This window comes from Colobus angolensis, unplaced genomic scaffold (assembly GCF_000951035.1).
Source record: "Colobus angolensis palliatus isolate OR3802 unplaced genomic scaffold, Cang.pa_1.0 Scaffold117, whole genome shotgun sequence".
Lineage (NCBI taxonomy): Eukaryota > Metazoa > Chordata > Mammalia > Primates > Cercopithecidae > Colobus > Colobus angolensis.
The window spans coordinates 6498469-6520960 of record NW_012112808.1 but is presented as its reverse complement, the minus strand read 5'-3'; the positions used below and the strand labels follow the sequence as shown (position 1 = coordinate 6520960).

The 22492-nt window shown below is 46.0% G+C and overlaps 1 protein-coding gene across 2 annotated transcripts in view; it reads right to left on the bottom strand.

Moving 5' to 3' along the window:
- The window catches only part of RIN2 (Ras and Rab interactor 2), a 252268-nt gene that overhangs the window by 32162 nt on the left and 197614 nt on the right, over window positions 1-22492 (bottom strand). For both annotated transcript variants that reach the window (XM_011963061.1, XM_011963051.1), the window contains 4 exons: window positions 14785-14977; window positions 10857-10968; window positions 6647-6719; window positions 438-529 (listed from right to left, as the gene is read on the bottom strand). In XM_011963061.1, coding sequence (XP_011818451.1) covers window positions 438-529; window positions 6647-6719; window positions 10857-10968; window positions 14785-14977 — 470 coding nt within the window. The remainder of the gene's footprint in view (window positions 1-437; window positions 530-6646; window positions 6720-10856; window positions 10969-14784; window positions 14978-22492) is intronic.

Genomic DNA, 22492 nt, shown 5'->3' with positions numbered 1-22492 from the left:
GAAGTGCCATCAATGCCCATGTGCTTCTCAAAAAAAAAAAAAAAAAAAAAAAAAGCCCAGTAGGGAAGCATTATTTAAACACAGCTTGTGTTTATGCACAGAGCTTGAGTTGAGATCTGGCCACTGCACTCCAGCCTGGGCGGCAGAGCAAGACTCCGTAAAAAAAAAAAAAAAAAAAAAATCATGCATGCGAGATGCACTACATTGGATTTCCCTTTCTGTCAAGTGCTGCCTCTTCCCAGCAAGATTCCTCAGAAAAGGAAGACATCAACACGTTACAGATGTTTACATGAGGACGTCAACATTTTGGGTAGCCCAAACTCATTGACGGAGAAGTTGGAGAGACTGACGGAGCAATGTAGCCTCAGTGAGCCCACCATTGACTCTGCTCCGTGGATTCATTTTTAGATAGACCTAGGCAGGGGGCACACACTTACTTAGTCCCATCTGGGCCAGTTCTTCAAGCTGAGCCTCCGACTTGGCTGTTGAAATGGCATAAGGCAACTTCAAGGTAAACGGCAGAACATCCCTGATTGTTCAGAAAAAGAGAGAATGTTTGTAATTACATGTCTGATTTCTATCTGGTGTTTATTTTCGTTATAGAGACGTTTTAGCTTAAACTGTTTAAAATGTCCTAAGTAGACACCATACCATATCAACCAGAAGTTATCTTTCCTGGTGGTAAAACTTAACACTTACAATTCCTGTCTTATTATCACACTCAGGATAGGCTGAGAGAAAAGTCAGCATAGTTTCAGTATCAAAGTAGGGACCCAATTGCCCTGCTGAGTAGCTAAAAGGTATGTAGAGTTTACATCAGAATTGCTGACTCTGTTGGCAGATCTGGCATGCAAATAAAACACTATGTACCAATTCGCTGCATGCCCATGTGAATGTTGGCCAGAAACTGCTTGGGCAGGAATGTAGAATCCTAAACTGAGATGAATTAGCCCATTGCCTTGCACACTGCAGGCTCTCAATGAATATCTGTTGCCTTTACTTATGAAATCTTCCCATTAGAGCCCACAGATTGGCCTTGGTGTGCTAGAGACAAAACTTTCTCCTGTGTTTGGAGGCAGAGCTTCTCCAATGTACAGAAAGATACCCAGGGTCTTCTTATACTGCATACTCTGATTCCAGAGGTCTGGGAGGAACTGGAGATTTGGCATTTCTGCCAAGCTCTTAGAGGAGGCTGATGCTGCTGGACCCTAGACCGGACTTTGAATAGGAAAGCAAGTCTAAGGCCCCTCATGCCAATAACCCCAACACCCAAGCAGCGTGGTGCCATGTGCAGATGAAGAAACACATATGGCAGAGAGAGCAACAGATCCAACAGGAGAGAGCCCAGCCAGCATCAGGGGCCTGCCACAGCCATGGGCCATGACTTGCTTGCTTGGAAAGGGCAAAGGCAGACTTAAACATTTGCTCATGTTCATACACAAAGGTTAGGACCATGCTCTAAGCACTGATGAATTCCCCCACAGGACAAAGCACAACACTGTCCTGACACAGGCGTCAGAAAGTGCTTTTGAATGAATGAATGAATGAATGAATATTCAATAACTATGGTGACTTAATCAAAAGGGAGGGTTTGTTTTTTTTTCCAGTGGTGACAGTAGTCTTACAAAGAAATAATTATTCATTCATTTATTCCACAGATGTTTATGATCATCTGCGATGTGCCAGACATTACTTCAGGGGCTGGGAACAAAACAGACGGAAATTCCTACCTGCATGGAGCTCCACGTCAGGGGATACCGATAGATAATAAACGAATACACAATTTACAGAATCTATGAGAAGGAGATGCATGACATGGATAAAAGTGAAGCAGGAAAAGAGAATAAAGAGTGTTTGAGTGTGAAGGTGCCCAGACAAGGCTTCATGAGCAGGCAGCATTTGACTGAAGATCTAATGGTGGCCAGGGGTTAAATCATGAGGGGAAGGAACTTCCAGGCAGCATGAGCAGCAGGTACAAAGGCCCTGGGGTGGGGAGGGTCTGGCATGGATGAAGAACAGCAAGGAGGCCACTGTGGCTGGAAGGTGCTAGTAAGGAACAAAACCTGGAGTCCTGCCTGGATTTTGTCATCATGAGACATGCTGAGAATTTCCACTGGCAAGAATAATGATACCAAACAACCTATTGTTTACAGTAAAATTAGGCAACATTCTTGGATAAACCAGATTAAATCTGGATGACTGGAGAATTTTGGAGCCATGGAAGCTGTTAACAATGAATGACAAATTAGTAAGTCAACGAACAGAAAAAAAAAAACAAAAAACCAAGAATGTTTTGACACTGTACCACTCTGCTAAGGTAAAGCCAGGAGGCTGCTCTTTCTTGGGGGTCAGGCCCAGATCACCTCTTCCTTCCACAAGACCTTTCATTTGTCCTCAAATGTTGTGAGCACCCCCTTTGCTTGGCCACTTGTGTCTGTTTGAGATGAAGCAGGCAGCACTGCAGGGGATGGCTGTGTCTGTAATAGCTGCTGCCTGACCTGGCAGGGCGGCAACCCTGATGATAATCTCAAATGAAGATTAATGGGAACCAGAACCTTGTAACACCAAACTAGCCTGTAAATATATGTTTGTATGGCCAGACCAACTTAATTAAAATCTACTTTCCTCAGACAATTTGGGGGGAAAACTGCATACAACAAAACCAACCTATGTTTATATTAAGCTTTTACCTTGCTCAATGCAGTACCTGGAGCTTAAACATCATGTGACTGGTTTGGATTTTTCTTAATGATATATGACAGGAAGCCACACCTGTCCTTGGTTAATGGATGCTTTCAGGCTTTGATCTACTAGAAAATTAGATGTTGTATATGCATCCTCTCCCACTGTGCCAACTAGGGTGCATTCCAGCATCTTCACACACGTGCACACACACACTCACACAGGGATGCCTTTTCACTTACATCCTATTAAAGAAAGGGGCCTCAATCCTTTTTTTTTTTTTTTTTTTTTGAGACGGAGTCTCGCTCTGTCGCCCAGGCTGGAGTGCAGTGGCCGCATCTCAGCTCACTGCAAGCTCTGCCTCCCGGGTTTACGCCATTCTCCTGCCTCAGCCTCCCAAGTAGCTGGGACTACAGGCGCCCGCCACAGCGCCCGGCTGTTTTTTTTTTTTTTTTGTATTTTTTTAGTAGAGACGGGGTTTCACCGTGTTAGCCAGGATGGTCTCGATCTCCGGACCTCGTGATTCGCCCGTCTCGGCCTCCCAAAGTGCTGGGATTACGGGCTTGAGCCACCGCGCCCGACCCCGAAAGGGGCCTCAATTCTAAAGCTTGCATAACAGACAAACAAAAGCCATCATCTTCGATATAAATGTTTCACCCAAGACTTAAAACATGTACAGTCTAGATTCATTTTGTTTAACTTTGCTCTATACATAGATTTCTAAAGGCAAGGGGACAAAGGTCATCGGGCAACTACTATTAAATTACAGCGGGCACTGTAACTCGTGTGGGGCCTGGAACAGCCCTGGAAGGAAGCTGTGATTCCCCCATTCTGTGGATCAGGAGCAGATGACGACGCAGACAAGTGAGGTCCCTAGCACACCCTCGCAGAGCTAATGGAGGTGAAGTGAGGGTCGAAACCCAGATGTGTTGGGCCCTAAGGTCTGTGCAGCTGAATAGTATGGTGGGAAAATATGGGCTTTGGCATTAAGGCAGGCCTGAGTTCAACTCCCACAACTGTCACTTACTGATTGAATGATTGTGGGCACGTGCTTCACTTTTTCTGCCTCAGTGTTTTCATCACCCTAATTTACAGGGTTGCCATGAGGATTAGAAATATGTATGTATGGTGCTTAGCACAGATACAGAAGATCCCTAAAATTATTATTTCCTCTATTCCTCTATTCTGGTCTGAGGACAAGCAGCATCAGCCTCATCCCCTGGGAGTTTGCTGGAAATGCAAAATCTCAGGTACCACCCCAGAGCCACTGAACCGGATTCTGCATTTTAACAAGACTCCAAATGACTCTAGTACTCTCGTTACTACACTGATAACACCAAATCAACAGAGTGCTGCCAGGCATTGGGGGCGAAGGTGTGCAGTCACTATTTGTATTCTCAACAACACTTTTCGGTGAGCCTTCCCACTATGGGAAATCCTATGTTGATTGATTGGTGAATTCTCCTGTGCAATGCATATTTGCATATGCGTGCTGTGTGAAACACCACAACCAAGAATCCAATCATTTTCTTTACTTGAATATATTTATATAACAACAACCAACTAAAAAATGTCACAAATATTCTTTTAAGACTGGATAAATCAACTACCAATTGCCAAGAACATAGATGAGTAGCATAGAAAGAGAAACAAAAACATCAAATATCTTTGCATGTTGGAACAAACGGAGAAATTAATCTTGGCCTTCCTAGCTGCAAAACATCAATGTTGGCGTTTTCCTCTAAGTACCTTATATATTGGTATCAAGCTTTATAGTTTATAAGGTTTTCATGTACTTTATCTCCTTGGATCTTTAAACAGTCCTGGACAGCAGGCCCTCCAGTCTACCATGAACACTGATGGTATCTTTTCTACGCTATTGCCAAATATTGCTTTGTAGGTGTAATGATTTTTCCCAACAACTCCACAACTACCAAAAAGCAAACTGTGAAAAGTAAATATCAGCCGACTTCACCTCTGGCCAACATGTTAGCATTGATACTTACTTCTCCAAACTGGTTGACTTTAGGCCAGACCAGGTGTGCCTCCCTGGGGATGAGAGTGTGAGTGTGTGTGTGTGTATGTGTGTGTGTGTGTGTGTATGTGTGTGTGTGTGTGTCAGGGGCTGTGCTTCTGCATCAGCCTCCTCTCTTTGGGCAGCACATTTCCTTACACAGGTTCAAGTGATCCTGCCCAAATCATGGCAGGCAGGTTGCATCCTCTTGTGAGGTGCTCCCAGATACTGGTCCCATTCTCAGCAAAGCCCTCACTTTCCTCCTGCTGGTGAGCAGCACTGAATTCCTCCTCTGGAAGTGCCTCCCCTTCCTGAGGCCATTTATTATGTGGCTTCAGCTGACCTGGAGACTTCAGAGGTAAAGAGCTTAGTGGCTCCTGGCTGGGCACGATGGCTCATGCCTGTAAGCACTTTGGGAGGCCGAGGCGGGCGGACTGCCTGTCAGGAGTTTGAGACCAGCCTGGCCAACATGGTGAAACCCTGTCTCTACTAAAAATACAAAAATTAGCTGGGCATGGTGGCGCATGCCTGTAATCCCAGCTACTCAGGAGACTGAAGCAGGAGAATCGCTTGAACCCAGGAGGTGGAGGTTGCAGTGAGCCAAGATCACACCATTGTACCCCAGCCTGGGCAACAAAAGCAAAACTCCAGCTCAAAAAAAAAAAAAAAAAGAGCATAGTGCCGCCTGCCCTCTGGCAGAGTCTAGTCAACAGGCACTTAGTCTTTGAGAAACAACCTAATCCTTAAATTAAAATAAACTGAGTCAAACTCACATAAACTCCCCAGCCTATACGTGTGATTGCTGTGAGAAGTGATGTCTGAAAACATCCTAGTAACACATTTTCCTGTCTCTGCCATATCAGCGGCCATGGACAGACAGAGAAGGGCAAATTGAGTCCAGCCCCATAAGAGGAGGCAATGCCGATCCCTGCAAATAACAAGAATTTTGATTCTTAATTACTGAAAAAACACTTGATGTGAAAAAACTGTCATTGCTAGAAAGAAAAAAAAATGGAAAAAAAAAAAAGAAGGCCTTTCACACTCTGTTTACTCTGGTTAATATTCTGATTTTGGGCTGGGTGCGGTGGCTCACACCTATAATGGCTCACACCTATAATTTGGGAGGCCAAGGCGGGTGAATCACCTGAGTTGAGGAGTTCAAGACCAGCCTGGCCAACATGGTGAAACCCCGTCTCTACTAAAAATACAAAAAATTCGCCAGGCATAGTGGCAGGCGCCTGTAATCTCAGCTACTCAGGAGGCTGAGTCAGGAGAATTGCTTGATCCCGGGAGGCAGAGGTTGTAGTGAGCTGAGATCGTGCCACTGTACTCCAGCCTCCTGAGTGACAGAGTGAGACTTCATCTCAAAGGAAAAAAAAAACAAAAGAAAAAGAAAAAAAAATCTGATTTTGGAGTTAACGTTGTGTAGAACAAAACAGCTGCTTTGGTTATGAAAAGGACGTGGGCACCCAGCTGGCCTGAAGGACAAGACTGACGGGCCGGTTTAAGGAACCCACATTTGTAGAATGAACTCCATCCCTTGCAGAGTTTTCAGAGGCATTATCATGAACCTTTCAATGTCACGGGTTTGCATGCTCAGTCCCTTTCTGTGTGTATGTGTGTGTGCATGTGTGCACGTATGTGCGTGTGTGCGTGTTTCCTGCTTGATGGGTCTGGCTGAAAGGAGCCCTGGGAGCAGCTTGAAGAAATAATCATATGAAGGAGAATTTATGTTTGGAGGGGTTGGGGTAGTTGTTTTGACCTGAAGCCTGGCATGGTGTGAACTTGGTGAACCTGTTCACCTGGTGAACATTTTACTTAAGTAACCAGTCTTAATCCATCAACATCAAATAGGTGGCCAGCCTCCTAGGTCCTTTAAGAAACCTCAGGTTAATTATATCCCACACACCACACAGGGCCTTGAAACCATATGAGAGGAAGAGGCCTTACCTGCTGATGCAGTAGAAAGCAATGAGCCGGAATAAATCTGCAAAACTGATTCCTGAGCCTTCCAGGGAAAAGGCTGGAAAAGAGATTTCAGAAACCAGCTGATTCTCCCTGAGCACGTTCTGGGGTAGGAAGAGCCCCCTAACACCACATGTGTGGGACCATCTGAGTACTCTCAAACAAACTACCATGTGGCTTATCAGAACCAGCTGTGCAAAGGAGGCATGTCAGCCAGCAGCCACCGGTAAACAGCCGATGATCTGGAAGTTCATCGCTTGACTCATTCCGAGCACATGCTCCAGTGCTTGGTAAACAGACCAGGACAGACTCAAGTTGCACAACTGTCTTTTTTTTTTAACTTCAGAACACAAAGGGCAGGGGACAAGGGACCAGTCTGTCTGGATTGTATCAGCATAGGACAGGGCTTGGGGAACACCAAGACGCCTACTCCCCTTGATCCCTTGGCCCTCCTAGGACACACACTTCCCTGGTCACTCCTTTTTGTCATAACAGGGCACCTGTGACAAAAGCACAGGGGAGAAGGAATGTAGAGCTGGGAGGATACAACGAGGTTCCCCAAAATCAACTTTTGGTTAAATTCAACATGAAAGATTCCAAAACTGGCCAGGCATAGTGGCTCATGCCTATAATCCCAGCACTCTGGGAGGCCGGAGAGGGAGGATCTCTTGAGCCCAGGAGTTTGAGACCAGCCTGGGCATTATAGTGAAACTACATCTCTCTTTTCTCTCTCTCTCTCTCCCTCACTTTTTTTTTAAAACAAAGATTCTAAAACCCATTTACTTGGAGTGTTGTTCCCCCCTCCACCCCTGCTCCAGTGTACACATTTTCTAACACAGAAGACATATTCTGGGCTGGCCGCAGTGGCTCGTGCCTGTAATCCCAGCACTTTGTGAGGCCAAGGTGGGTGGATCACCTGAGGTCAGGAGTTCGAGACCAGCCTGGCCAACATGGCAAAACCCCATCTCTACTAAAAATACAAAAATTAGCTGGATGTGGTTGTGCGCGCCTGTAATTCCAGCTATTCAGGAGGCTGAGGCAGGAGAATCACTTGAACCTGGGAGGTGGAGGTTGCAGTGAGCCAACATCGAGCCACTGCACTCTAGCCTGGGTGACAGAGCAAGACTCTGTCTCAAAAAAAAAAAAGAAGACACATAGTGGCAAGATGGTGTGCTATTTTGCTCATCTTCCAAATGCTGGAACAGCAAGTGGTCTGACTTCAAATACTCATGAATTTGCCAGCCAGCCGTCACGCAACCTCAGCTGAGCAACTCACACTGTTATTCCTCCTAACAGTGAAATATCCTCAGTTTTATGAAGATTTCCTCAATCCGATGTGTTTCTTCTCACTCCATACCCTCATTTATTCTGCTTATTTGCTTTGTTTTTTTTTTGTTTTTGAGACAGAGTTTCACTGTTGTTGCCCAGGCTGGAGTACAGTGGCGTAATCTCGGCTCACTGCAACCTCCACCTCCCGGGTTCAAGCGATTCTCCTGTCTAAGCCTCCCAAGTAGCTGGGACTACAGGCATGTACCACCAGGCCTGGCTAATTTTGTATTTTTAGTAGAGATGGGGTTTCTCCATGTCAGGCTGGTCTTGAACTGCTGACCTCAGGCAATCCACCCACCTCGGCCTCCCAAAGTGCTGGGATTACAGGCGTGAGCCACTGCGCCCGGCCGCTTATTTACTCTTTTGTATTATTTTATTTATTTCTGTAGCACTCCCAAAAAACATCCATACCGCTACACATATACCATCACAGACACACAGAAACAACAAACACACATGTGTGCCGCCATTTGTAGAGTTAAGTAGGAGAGAACTGATTTGGAGCAGGTTAGCTTCTCCAAGCCTCGGTTTTCTCATCTGGAAAATGGACTGTAACAGTACTTTCCTTATCTCCCAGAAGGGTGGTGTGGGGAGCTGAAATTTTAAAAAATGAAATAATGTATGTGAAAGCGCTGTATCCAAATATGAGGTGTTGTTCATTATTAAGCTGCACTGTCTGTAAGTTATGACAACATATCTGAATATTTATTTATTTGAGATAGAGTATCGCTCTGTTGCCTAGGCTGGAGTGCAATGGTATGATCTCGGCTCACTATAACCTCCGCCTCCCGGGTTCAAGGGATTCTCCTACCTCAGCCTCCTGAGCAGATAGGATTACAGGCTTGTGCCACCACACCCGGTTAATTTTTGTGTTTTTAGTAGAGACGGGGTTTCACCATGTTGCCCAGGCTGGTCTCGAATCCCTGGCCTCAAGTGATCTGCCTACCTCAGCCTCCCTGAATGTTTTTATAGCAAGTCCTTCCTTCACCTCAATTCACAGAGAAAATAAACAGGCCCTGGCTGGGAAGGGGCCATTGCAGTGGGACCCAGGCCTGTGATAACTAGTTATGACCAGGCTAATGCTTTATTTAAACAAGCTCTTTTAACCACTTGAAGTCACCTGGAGAGAATTGGGGAAGTGATAGAGGCCTCGTCAAATTATGGGGGAAAAACCTTTGGCCACAAGGACCTCAATGAACAACCAGGAAGCTTCCACACACATTGCCCACACTTCTAGAAGAGGAAAGGAAGTGGCTTCCGACCAACACATCCCGTGCTCCACTTTGGACATTAGGGAGGAATTTCAAGACCAGTTAGATCTGTGGCGTCTTGCGTCGTGGACTTTTACATATATATTTTTTGTTGGGCTGTTTTTTCATTTTTAAGACACAGTCTGGCTCTGTCGTCCAGGTTGGAGTGCAGTGGCACGATCACGGCTCACTGCACTTAAGTGATCCCACCTCAGCCTCTTGAGTAGCTGGGACTGCAGGTGTGTGCCCCCATGCCTGGCTAATTTTTTTTTTCTTTTTTTTGTAGAGATGGAGTTTTGCCACGTTGCCCAGGCTGGTCTCAAACTCCTGAGCTCAAGCAACCCTCTGGCCTTGGCCTCCCAAAGTGCTAGGATTACAGGTGTGAGCCACGTGCCCAGCCCCTCGCAGACTTTCAAAAGTCAATTCAGAATTCCTTAATTAATTCACTTAATATAAATTCATTATCAATTCACCTAACACATTGTTAACTCAATATGAATTCATTACCTTTCAAAGAGTGGGTTTGCAATGTACCTTCTGGTTGCATCCTAATGTATTTACATTACTGGCTGGGTTCCGCCTGCTCGTGTGCCTTTCAGGAGGAAGTTTTCCCCTGGCATCCATGACCTTGCGGCCTTGTGAGATTGAGGTTGACAGTTGAGCTGGAGGTGGATCACAGTCAGCCTGGCAGGTTTTACCCTCCACTGACTGAGTTAAAGGTCATTTGGCTCAGCAAGATTGTGCCCTCCCGGCTGAGTAGAATCTCATCTCAGCCCTGAAACTGACCTCCATCTACAGCTTCAGCTTCTCCAAATGCAGGAAGTGAGGTGCTGGGAAATCGGGAAGCAAGAGATTGGAATCCCAGGCTCTGTCCGTCTTGCTTCTGAGCTCTCTCCTCCAGGCCTGCTCCTCCCACTCCTCCCCCTTTGATGTGCAGATCCATCTTCCGATCCTTTCTTAGAGGCTGGCAGTACATCAGAACTGCCTGTTCCCTTTTTTATTTACAACTTGGCCTCCCGACACTTCACATTTCCGAGACCGACCAATCATGGAACAGCAGAAAGGAAACCAGCACTACTGAACACCACTCTCCTTCAAAATATTCGTCTAAAGGTTGGATTCTGCCTCTGATGAGCTGCATTGCATAGAAGACTGAACACTGATTGCCTGGAGGGAACAGGTCTGCTCAGGGATTATTTATTCACGAAGAAGTGCAGACACATGCTTTAGGATTAGATCCTGTAAAAGGGCTCTCTCACTACAGTCTCCTTGCAACTTAGTCATTGGCAAACCTGGGAACCGAATTCATGTTCCACTTAACTGGGTAGTGGGAGAGAAAGTCAACCTCTATTAGTTCCCTACCATATGCCATGCAGTAGGCTGCACACTTCATATTCAGGTTGTTTGACTCATTAACAACTCAGAGGTTATCATCACCCCATCATACAGATGAGAAAACTGAGGCTCCTGGAGTAGGTTACCTGCCTAGTCATTCAATGCCAAGACTCAGACCCATATCTGCCCATCTCAAAACCAGAGCTCCTTCCACTTCCACTCCCTGCAGAGCCCCGCGGCCCTCATGTCAGTCAGGACCTGAGCATTCAATGACCACTTACTGTATGTGCTTTCCTTTATGGCGAATTCCTTGAGTGGGGCCCCAAATTCACAGGGCAGGCGGAGGGAGAGGACTTTCTTCTGCATTTTGGTAGATTTATGAACCAGGAAGATCTAGTGGAGGGAAAAGAAATAAAGCTTTAGGAAATATTTAGAACGTTGGAACCCAAGAATCTGGTTTCCCTCACAGCCAGTGAATAGAGCCCCTTCATATCCACACTGCATGGCTCCATGGAGGAAACTCTCCTGCCATAGAAAGGGGTGCTCAGTGCCCAGGCTGCAGACACCTTTGTTCATTACTGGCTTCAAAAGAATCTTGTTTTCCTCTGACAGAAGCTTCTCCATGGGGCTAAGAATTCCCCTAGTCTGCATAAGCATTTTCAGTTCGGTGACTGTTTTACTGCTGGAGTTACATTCTCCAGCCCCGTCTTATATGATGTCTTATATGAGTTATATTCTCCAGTCCCTGTCTTATATATCTTGGTTGGTGAAACCTAAATTCTAAACACAGGTAACATGGCTAAACCATAGGTGGTGAATTGGGAGTTCATTGGTTAACTTGGCTTACGAGGATATTTACAATAGAAATTGAAGTTTGTTGCCAACAGTGAAAAAGCAGAAGTTGCTTTGTTTTTCGTTTTCAAATTGAAATCTGAATTTCTAGCTCCTCCTGGAAAATGAGATGACATAGTATGACCAGGCAACAATCTACTGGAGCTGAAAAATGGCTGTACCATTTGGGCGATGGGTGGATGCACGCTCAAGTTCACCCCGGTGGACATGGAGGCTGTCCATTTATTCCTGAGTCGCTTCACATTCTACCAGTTCCCTCAAGATCCTAATGTGCACTGCACAACTCCAGGAGGCACCATTCACCTAGTCTATGAATGAAGTGACTCTCCCTGGAGTGTGGCGTGTGGCAGCCCAGCTGAGTCCTGGTTCCCTTCCGTGGAACATGACCCTTCTCCAAGGATCTTATTCTGTCTGTCACGCTTCTTTAGCTACTTCTCTTTCCTCTGCATTTAAACACCTTACTCTCTACCTCTTCTCTCCCCTACCTTTCTACAGCCTTTCGTTTTTTCCCCACCTAATCTTTGCTCCTCTCTTTATCTCCAGTTAATAGCTTGTAAGATACTTTATTTAGGGGGTGGGAAGATGGGTATGGGACTTCAGTATCTGGTGAAGAATGGGGCTCGAAGACCTTGAGTTCTCTTTTCTCCTGGCACCATGGGGATGAATCCATAGGATTCATCCAGTAGCGGGTTCTGGGAGTCAGTGCCTCTGGGACACCCTAAAACTGAAGCAGATGCTTCCTAAATAGCATCCTGATGGGTAAGAGGCCGAAGCACTGCGGAGAGGCAGCTGTTGGTTGTTAGGAGAGAAGTATCACTCCCTTTTACAGGTGGAGATCCCCCTGAGCTTTGGGGTTGGGGAGTGCAACCTCTAGGCCTTATTTTTTGAGGACTGCAGGCTTACATTGTATCAGGGGTTGGCAAAGTCTGGCCTGCAGATGAAATCCATCCTGCCATCTGTTTCTGAGTAAAGTTGTATTGAAACACAGCCAAGCTTGATCATTTACATATTGTCTATGGCTGCTTTTGCATGACAATAGCATAGTTGAGTAGCTGTGACAGAGACTGTATGGCCTGCAAAGCCAAAAATATTTCACTTTGCCCTTTACAGAAACAGTTTTTGGACGCCTATCTTAGATTGTAGAATAATTAAGGATGGGCACCCCAAAAGCCCACTTCACACTTCACTCATGCCTCCATGGCCAGTCTCTGAAATCCTCCTCCTTTATACACTTTCAGCCACCTGCTTTTCTGTCTCTTCTTTTTTATTTTATTTTATTTTATTTTATTTTATTTTATTTTGAGATGGAGTCTGGCTCTGTCATCCAGGCTGAAGTGCAGTGGTGCAATCTCAGCTCACTGCAACCCCCACCTCCTGGGTTCAAGCGATTCTCCTGCCTCAGCCTCCGGAGTAGCTGGGGTTACAGGAGCATGCCACCATGCCGGGCTAGTTTTTGCATTTTTAGTAGAGACAAGGTTTCGCCATGTTGGCCAGGCTGGTCTCGAACTCCTGACCTCAAGTGATCTGCTTGCCTTGGCCTCCCAAAGTGCTGGGATTACAGGCCTGAGCCACCATGCCTGGCCTCTCCCTTCATTATTCTTGACTGTCCTGGTCCATGTTACTCCTGTCCTGGCCCTGCCCTCAACCTGCCCCATCTCATCAGGCAGGCCCTGTGCAGGGATCAGGCAGGCGGATGGAGAGAACATGCCTGGCTTGTTTCCCACGCAGGTCTCAGCAAGAGTAGACGTGCCCTACCCTGGGAGGCGGAGCTGGGCAGGGTGTTGCCTAGCTCTGCAGCAACTTCTGTCTTTGGAATTGTTTGCAGAAATGCAAGAGCAGACAATTCAACAGGCTGAAAGTGAGGCTTCACAGAAGGTGAGGAAATCCTGTTCCTACAGAGCAAAACTAGAGGCTGCAGCTCTGTGTTATGGCCAAGGGATTCTTTGCAAAGATGAGAAAGCACCATGTCTTGTTCCCCTGAGCATGTTCTAGCAGATATCTTAGTTCTGCCTGTTTCTGCCTGATGAGGAATAAAGAAAGATTCATATGTTTTTTAAAAAGTGAGAACAGACAGACTCTGACTGCTAGGAAATTCAAAAATGTATTTGGTGCCCAATTCTTATGACACTCCTCAGCTGGCTACTAATGGGATTTTCTCCTTGCCTCTCCACCTAGTTCTTAGTCTCTCTCTTGTGTTGTGCGTGAAGTCTTATTTTATCTGTGACTTACTGTATTTACCCTTTGGAAGTAGACACTGTACACAAGTGCTGTCCTCTATAACTTTGTACTACAATCAAAATGTTCCATATTCTGCACCATCTAATACAGTAGCCAGCTGAGGCCAGAGAGCACTTAAAATGTGGCTATGGTAACTGAGGGGCTGAATTTCTAATTTTATTTGCTTTAATTCTTGTAAATTTAAAGAGCCACATGGGGCAAGAAGCTACCATACTGGACAGCACAAGAGATACCAATCACTTTTTTTTTTTTTGAGACAGATTCTCACTCTGTCTGGAGTGGAGTGGCATAATCTCTGCTTACGGCAACCTCCACTTCCTGTGTTCAAGTGATTCTCCCGCCTCAGCTTCCTGAGTAGCTGGGATTACAGGCACGTGCCACCTCACCGGGCTAATTTTTGTAATTTTAGTAGAGATAGGGTGCCACTGTGTTGCCCAGGCTGGTCTTGAAATCCAGGCCTCAAGTGATCTGTCCACCTTGGCCTCCCAAAGTGCTGGGATTACAGGCGTGAGACACCGTGCCCGGCTCCAGTCGCTTTTTTGAGGACTTTCCACAAGTCGTGGAGTGGTCTGGATGGGACGGATAGACAGTGGTCTTGGATAGACAATAGCTGAGGAAACCGTATTAGACTTTGGTCTGTGTGGAAAGCCCAGGGAAAAGAAGACTACAGAGCAGGCAAGTCTGTGGACACAGAACTTTTGAAGGCTGGGTCCCAAGTTGGATGGCTGGACCCTGGCAGAGCTCCCAGGCTCAGAAGGAGAGGAAGGCAGCAGAGGCCACCAAGGATCCCAGACCCAGGCTCATCCTCAGTGTCTGGGCTCAAGAGGTCAGACCCAGGCTTCTGGCCAGTGGACCCTACCCGCTACCTAGATGCCCAGTTACTCTGCTGAATCCTTGTACCTCCCATGGTAACTGAGCAGATAAAGACAGAAAGACACGCCGTGAAGGGCTCTGTTCCTGGGTTTCCAGAGTATTTCTGCATAGAAAACCAGTTACACATCAGGAAACATGCTCCTTACAAGCTGGGAAGAACTTTCTGGAACTAACTCCAAGTGTTTTTCTTTAAGCCGGCAGCAGTCCTGCCTGCCTCAACCTGCTTCCCGAGGTTCTGAGTCTTACCCCCGGAGGCTGGGCCTGCAGGACCTCTGCTGCCTCCTCCTCACTCAGACCCAGCTGCAGCCATACGGGGTGGGTGTGGAGAAGCCGGTCCAAGATGCTGAGCCTGTTGGAGAGGCTGTCATAGCCTGAGTCCCGGGCACAGGTCTTCACGTCCTCTTCCTCAGAATAGCCACCATCCTTGTGTCTTACCATGCTAGGAGAAAGAGAAGTGGCAGGGTCAGCTGGCTACAGTACCATTTCCCTAACAAAGAGACCGTCCCTACAAGTTCATAGGCCAGGCTTGCCACCGCACATACCCCATCGTGTGATTGCCCCCTTAATCATCTTCTCTTCCAGACTGAAAGCTTTCTGAGGGCAGACACATTGTTTTATTTTGCCCTATATCTTTAATATTAAAAAGAACACTTTGCACTGGACAGACCTGACCTTCTATTTCTAACCCCACTTTCAAAAGTTCTAAGCATCCGAAATGCCATTTATTCAGGCTTTGTCTTCTGACATAAAACATGTTTTTTTTTTTTCTCTTTTTTTTGAGATGGAGTCTCATTCTGTTGCCCAGGCTGGAGTGCAGTGGCGCGATCTGGGCTCACTGCAACCTCCGTCTCCTGGGTTCAAGTGATTCTCCTGCCTCAGCCTCCCGAGTAGCGGGGATGACAGGCACCCGCCACCACGCCCCGGCTAATTTTTGTATTTTTAATAGAGGTGGGGTTTCGCCATGTTTGCCAGGCTGGTCTTGAACTCCTGACCTCAGATGATCTGTCCATCACAGCCTCCCAAAGTGCTGGGATTACAGGCGTGAGCCACCCTGCCTGGCTGACATAAAACATTTCTAACTTTGAGGACAGAACCCTAAATGCGAAATAGCATGGATGGTAACCATGAGTTCCTAATGCTCAGTAGCATTTCTCATAAGCACAGCCATGCCCCAGTCTAAAGGCAAATGCGCTCACACAGATTTATTTTGTACCTGAATGATTGGATTTTATTTCTTCTCACAAATCTAAGCATTTTTATTACTGACATTATTTATAATAACACTTCACAGAGGAGTGATGCTGTGCTATTTGTAAAATCATGTCGACATTATTTATAATAACTAAGAAGTGGAAACAACCCAAATGTCTGTCAGTTGATAAGTGGATGAACAAAATGTGGCTGAGCGTGGCGGCTCATGCCCATAATCCTAGCTCTTTGGGAGGTTGAGGCGGACAGGTCACTTGAGACCAGGAGTTCGAAGCCAGCCTGTGGAACACGGTGAAATCCCATTTCTACTAAAAATACAAAAATCAGCCAGGTGTGGTCAGGTGCACCCGTAGTCCCAGCTACTCAGGAGGGTGAGGTGGGAGGATCGCTTGAGCCTGGGAGGTTAAGGCTGAAGTGAACCATGATCCCACCACTGCACTCCAGCCTGGACAACAGGAGTGAGACCCTGTCTCAAAAAAAGAAAAAAAAAAAAAAGTAATCTATTCTTACAATGGAACATTATTCAGTCGTAAAAAGGAATAGAGCACAGATGCATGCTGCAACATGGATAAACTTGGAAAGCATTATGTTCAGTGACAGAAGCCAGATGCATAAGGCCACATACTGAATGACTCTATTTACATGAAATATCCAGAATGGGCAAATCTACAGAGACACAAAGTAGATTAGTGGGTGCCAGAGAATGAGGGAGAGAAAAGAGAATGAAGAGTGATTGCAAACAGGTACCAGTTTCGTTCTTCTGGGGTGATGGAAATGTTCTGGTATTAGATAGTGGTAATAATTGCACAACGTGTGAATGTACTAAAAACCCATGAATCATATACTTTAAAAGGGTGAATTTTATGGTATGTGAATTATATCTTAATGACCAAACCATACTGACGTCCTTTTGGTGCCAATACTGGTTCTGTCAGTGAGTGTTTAATTCCCATTTCACCAATGAGAAGACTGAAGCCTAAGAAGTTACTGAGTTGTCCTGAGTGATAACAGCCTTGAAACAGCAGAGCTAGAAACTACACATACTCTGATATTTACCCAACTTTGTGGGTACCAAGTCAGGTCAGGGACACAGGGGTGAGGGGCACAGAGGTCAGGTCAGGTCAGGGACACAGGGGTGAGGGGCACAGAGGTCAAGGACACAGGGCAGTTTGTATCCATGTAGCGGCTGTTGTGTGCCAAGCCCTTTACCTACATTCTCTCATTTACTCCTCTCGACAGCCCTGAACCACAGGCACCATGATTCCAGTTTTACAGAGGACCAGGAGGCTGAGCCCAGGTCAGGACCTTGCTCAAGGTCAAGCCCCTGGTTAGAGGGAGGGGGCTGACATTCCCATCCAAGGCAGCTTCGCTCTGGGTTCTCTCCCCCTTTACCAAACTCAGAACTGACACTTTCCCTGGCTGTCAAGGAGCAGGTCATCAAGCCCTATCCTGGGGCAGCCAAGGGACACCAGACCTAACAATTCATGTCCAAACAAGCAGGTTTAGCTTGGGGGTACATATGGTCTTCAATCCTCTAAACCCAAAGGAACTCAACTGTGTGATCTAGATCATGTCTTTAGCATTGAGAAGGATGGATAATGAAACCGAATGTATGATGAGAGTTATAAAAAGGAAATTAAAGAAAGGAAGTGTGATAGTTCCACATGGACAACTCTACTCCTAAGAGGTGGGACTGAATTTAGAAGAAGCCAACCTATGCCGATCATTTTTGGGTGTGCAGACTCAATAATAATACCCAGTGTTGGCATGTGGCCTGGCCAGAGATCCCATCCTAACTTCTCTCCATCACCTTCGTGACTTTCTGCAGGCCTGAGGAATCTCACTCATTCATTCAAGATTTATCTTTTTATTTCTTCTCAAACATATGAACGCTTTGCTCAACTTCTGCTACAAGTTTCCAGGTAGGAGACGGTGCCAAAAAGAATAGTTTCTCCTTCTGCAAATGCCATTCCAGCACCTGCAGGTATTAGGAAGTGAATATTTGCAGTTAAAAAAACATACTCTTCAAAGTGAAGCTGGTGTTAAAATTCCTTTCATAGAAGGCAAAAGAGCCAGCTTTAGACAAGTGATTCTCAACCCTGGCTGCTGATAAAAATTACCTAAAAAAGCCAGGTGTGGAGGGCCGTGCATGGTAGCGCACGCCTGTAATCCCAGCACTTTGGGAGGCCGAGGCAGGTGGATCACGAGGTCAGGAGATCGAGACCATCCTGGCTAACACAGTGAAACCCCGTCTCTACTAAAAATACAAAAATTAGTCAGGCGTGGCGGTTGGCACCTGTAGTCCCAGCTACTCGGGAGGCTGATGCAGGAGAATAGCTTGAACTTGGGAGGCGGAGGTTGCAGTGAGCTGAGATCGTTCCACTGTACTCCAGCCTGGGCAACAAAGTAAGACTCCATCTCAAAAAAAAAAAAAAAAAAAAAAAAAAATTCCCCAGGGGAGGTGGCACTGAGGCAGGAGAATGGCGTGAACCCAGGAGGTGGAGCTTGCAGTGACCCGAGATCGTGCCACTGCACTCCAGCCTGGGCGACAAAGCGAGACTCCGTCTCAGGGGGGAAAAAAAAGCCTGTTGTGTTGTGGCTAAACCTGTAATCCCAGCACTTTGGGAGGCTGAGGCAGGCAGATCACCTGAGACCAGGAGTTCAAGACCAGCCTGGCCAACATAGTGAATCCCCGTCTCTACTAAAATATAAAAAGTAGCTAGGAGTGGTGGTGGGCGCCTGTAGTCCCAGCTACTCGGGAGGCTGATGCAGGAGAATAGCTTGAACTTGGGAGGCGGAGGTTGCAGTGAGCTGAGATCGTTCCACTGTACTCCAGCCTGGGCAACAAAGTAAGACTCCATCTCAAAAAAAAAAAAAAAAAAAAAAAAAAAATTCCCCAGGGGATCTCAATGTGCAACCAAGTTTACAACCACTACTTTGGATCAGTGTTTGTCAAACTTGAGCGCCTGTGTGAAAGTCACCTGGGGTTTGTTAAGCCACAGATTCCTGATTTCAGACTCACAGCTTCTGCAAGTGTGGCGTGAGCCAGAGACAGTGCATTTCTAACAAGCTCTCAGTGACCAATCTGAGGACAACACTGTAAGGAGCATTTGCCTGAGGTCCAAGTGTAAAACATGCCTATTAACTCAGATCCAATTAGGGGTTTGGTTTGGTTTTGTTAGGGGCTGGGGGCGAGGGATGGGTACCATGCCACTAAAAGAATTCTTGGCAACTAAATGAATATTTTATCACTGCCACCTCAGGCTGGCCATATTTTGCCAAGTCCAAATTGGACAGTGTCTAACATGACAATTGTGATGCTCATGTGTGCTGAAAGTAAACATGTTGACATATCTTCCTTCCCTAGAAGGGCACATCCTGTGACTCCTCTGTGGTTTCAAGGAGCTGAAAAGCCTTTGTTCTGACAAGTGACCTCAGCCTAAAAAGCAGGGACCAGACAGGAAGATGGTGAATAAAATTCATGGGGCCTCGTAAAGGAGCAACCATAAATTATCCCTTGCCTTTGCAAATGACTAAGCTAACTCCCTGATTCAGCCAGCCACTTGAGGTTTATAGCATGTTATTACAGGACAAATTGGCTTTAATCAGGAACAACCTTCAGGAAAGAACTAATGTGAGAACATCGAACATGTAGGGGATGCTACTGGTGCCCCACCTAGAGCCCCTCCTCTAGGGCAGGCACCCATGCCCCAGCTGCTGCGAGTGTTGGCTGGGGAAAGCTCACAGCTGCTCCTCTTCTCCTGGAAACGCTCAGGAAGCCACATCCTCTCCCTGAGAGCAGACTCACTGCCAATGACATACTGATATGTACTTTCTACATATGTGAGATGGAGAAGAGTGGCCTTCTAGCCTCAAGGTGCGACAACTTTGGGGGCTATTCACGCTGCTGAGCTCCCTGTGGGACCAGGCAGAGCCCACATCTTTGCCTTGCCTCCTCCCTGTCCCATCCTGGATCCCTCACTCCTTAGCAGACTGTTCCTGAATCACTTGCACAAGAAGCCCCGAATCAGGTTCTCCTTCCAGGGAACTCAACTTACGATAGAACTTGATGAGATTAATAGAAACTAATGATTGCTAAGAAAGGTGTCTGCATGCAAACAGGAGGGAAGGCAGTGAACAGAGGTTCACAAAAGGTAAAACACTGTGATACAATCCAGGAAATTCCAGTAAAAACATGGCCATAGTGGAGTGGCCACAGAGCCAAACTCTGGGCAGGTTCCTCCCCTAGCTTGGCTGGGCATGTGAGACCTTGCTCAGGTCCCTTTCTGAGCCTCGTCCTTTTGATCTGAAAATAGTAAATAACAATACCTTCACCACCAGCTAGTAATCAATGCAAGCAAAAATTGTGAGTGGATGCTAAAATCAAAAGGCAAAAGACTTAGGAAATAGGATAGTGATAGTCTTAAAATATCACCTCACAGATCACTTAACGACTTGTGAAAATGAAAAGGTGCCCTGGCAATGGAGGAACCTGGTAGATGCCACCTTAATCAAGTGATCTGTGTTAACTCCTCCAAAACTGAGCCGCCCTGACATCATGTGCCCCCGACGTGAGGCTCTGAGAAGGTACCATGTCACCCAGGTGTCTTTCCTGCCCCCAAATATGACTCACCTGAATGTATGCAGGAGAAAACAATCAGAAAAATCCAAATTTCAGTGACTGCAAAACCAATGGCCAAAACTTCAAAAATGTCAATGTCATGAATTTTAACAGGCTGTAGGAGTAACACAGATTCGAGGTGAATAAAGAGATGTGATAACTACATGGAGTGCATAGCCTTGAACTCATATGGCATCAGTATAAAAAGATCTATAAAGGACAATTTCACCTGTAATCCCAGCACTTTGGGAGGCCAAGGTGTACGGATTGCTTGACCTCAGGAGTTTGAAGCCAGCCTGGGCAACATGGCAAAACCTGGTCTCTACAAAATATACAGAAAAGCATTAGCCAGGCATGGTGGAGCGTGCCTCTGGTCCCAACTACTCCAGAGGCTGAGGCGGGAGGATCACTTGAGCTTGGGAGGTGGAGGTTGCAGTGAGCTGAGATGGCGCCACTGCACTTCATCCTGGGTGACAGAGTTAGATCCTGTCTCAAAAAAAAAAAAAAAAAGGTAGCCGGGTACAGTGGTGTGTGCCTATAGTCCCAGCTACAGCTACTCAGGAGGCTAAGGCAGGAGAACTGTTTGAACCTGAGAGGTGGAGATTGCAGTGAGCCAAGACCATACCATTGCACTCCAGCCTGGGTGACAGAGCAAGACCTCATCTCAATAATAAAATAAAATAAAATAAAATAAATAGAATAGAATAGAATAAAATAAAATAAAATGGATAATTTCCTAAGCATGATAATTTTATTATGCTTACAAGGGAAAAATGCTCTTATTCTTAAGACACGCATACTGAAAGATTTAAGGGCAAAGTGTAAACATGTTTGAAAGTGTCAAAAAGAAAGAAAGTGTTAAATGGCAAGCTCCGCCGAAAAAGAAAAAAAACATAGGGAGATAAAAAAAAAATGTAGCAAAATTTCAACACGTAGTGAATTAAGTGACCAGTGCTATCTTTGCAACTTTTCCATAATGTTTGAAATTTCTCAAAATAATAGGTTGGAGGAGAAGTAATAATATCTACCATCTCACTGAGTTTTTATGACTATAAAACTCATGTATTTGTGCAGCCATTCCCACTATGTCTAGGCGTCTAGGGCTGCTATCATGAGGAGATAAAACCTAGGTACAGATACAGTGACACCCACCTGTGAATACAGTGGGCAAACCACAGAATGCTCCTCGAAGTATAAGGTGCCTCTAGGGGCAGAGAACAAACACTCACCCAAAAGTCACAGCCTCCACCCATCCCAGTTCCAACCAAACCTGGACCTCATGGCTGTGAAGCAGATGGGTGGATCTTCCGTCCACTTTGGAAGGGCAGGGCTCTCCAGCACCTGTCCTGCTATTGTGAAAACCAGGTTAAGGCTCTTTGGAGTATGGGATGAGAGAGGCCTTTACGCTGGGCTGGATTTCCTTCCTTCCCACACCTAGTTAGTTGCCTGAGCAGGTGGAAGAATAAGTGATTGCAGAAAGCTCGTTCTGAATAGGACAACCAGGCAGACAAGGGTTAGTTTTACTAACATCGCCAGAATCAGATTCACTTGAGCAGAGCAGAGCTTCCAAACGATGCATGCCTTTTCTTGTCCTAATTCCAGAATAGTACAGTCTACCAGCACAGCCCCTAATGACCAGTCCTAGTGACTAGGGTCTAGACAAAGCGTGCTATGAAGCCTCCCTTGCACCTCCCCCTACATCACCCACTCCCCCGAGCTCCGTCCCCAACCATACATCTGAAGTGTACCCTTTGACCTTGCAAATGAGAGACAATTAATAAGGCAAAAATACATAGAAATTTGATACGAGGTCATTTCTGTGGCAAAAAAAAGTAATGACAGAGTAAAGTCAACAACTTTCTAGATATAAGAATCCTAGTTTGGCTGTTAAATAGCAAAAAGAAAGTTCAAGGCAAAATGCCAAATTCTTACTCTGTCAATCAAGGATGGTGCACATCCATTAGGCTATAGGTGTCAGCAGGTGTGCTCTGCTCTGTATGGCTCTGCCCTCCGTGGTAGGACATGAGGATAAACAAGTTAAAAAGCCCCCTAAATCTCCTCTGTGTGTGTAAAACCACACCTTCACTAAGCTGAGCAATTATTTATTTATTTATTTATTTATTT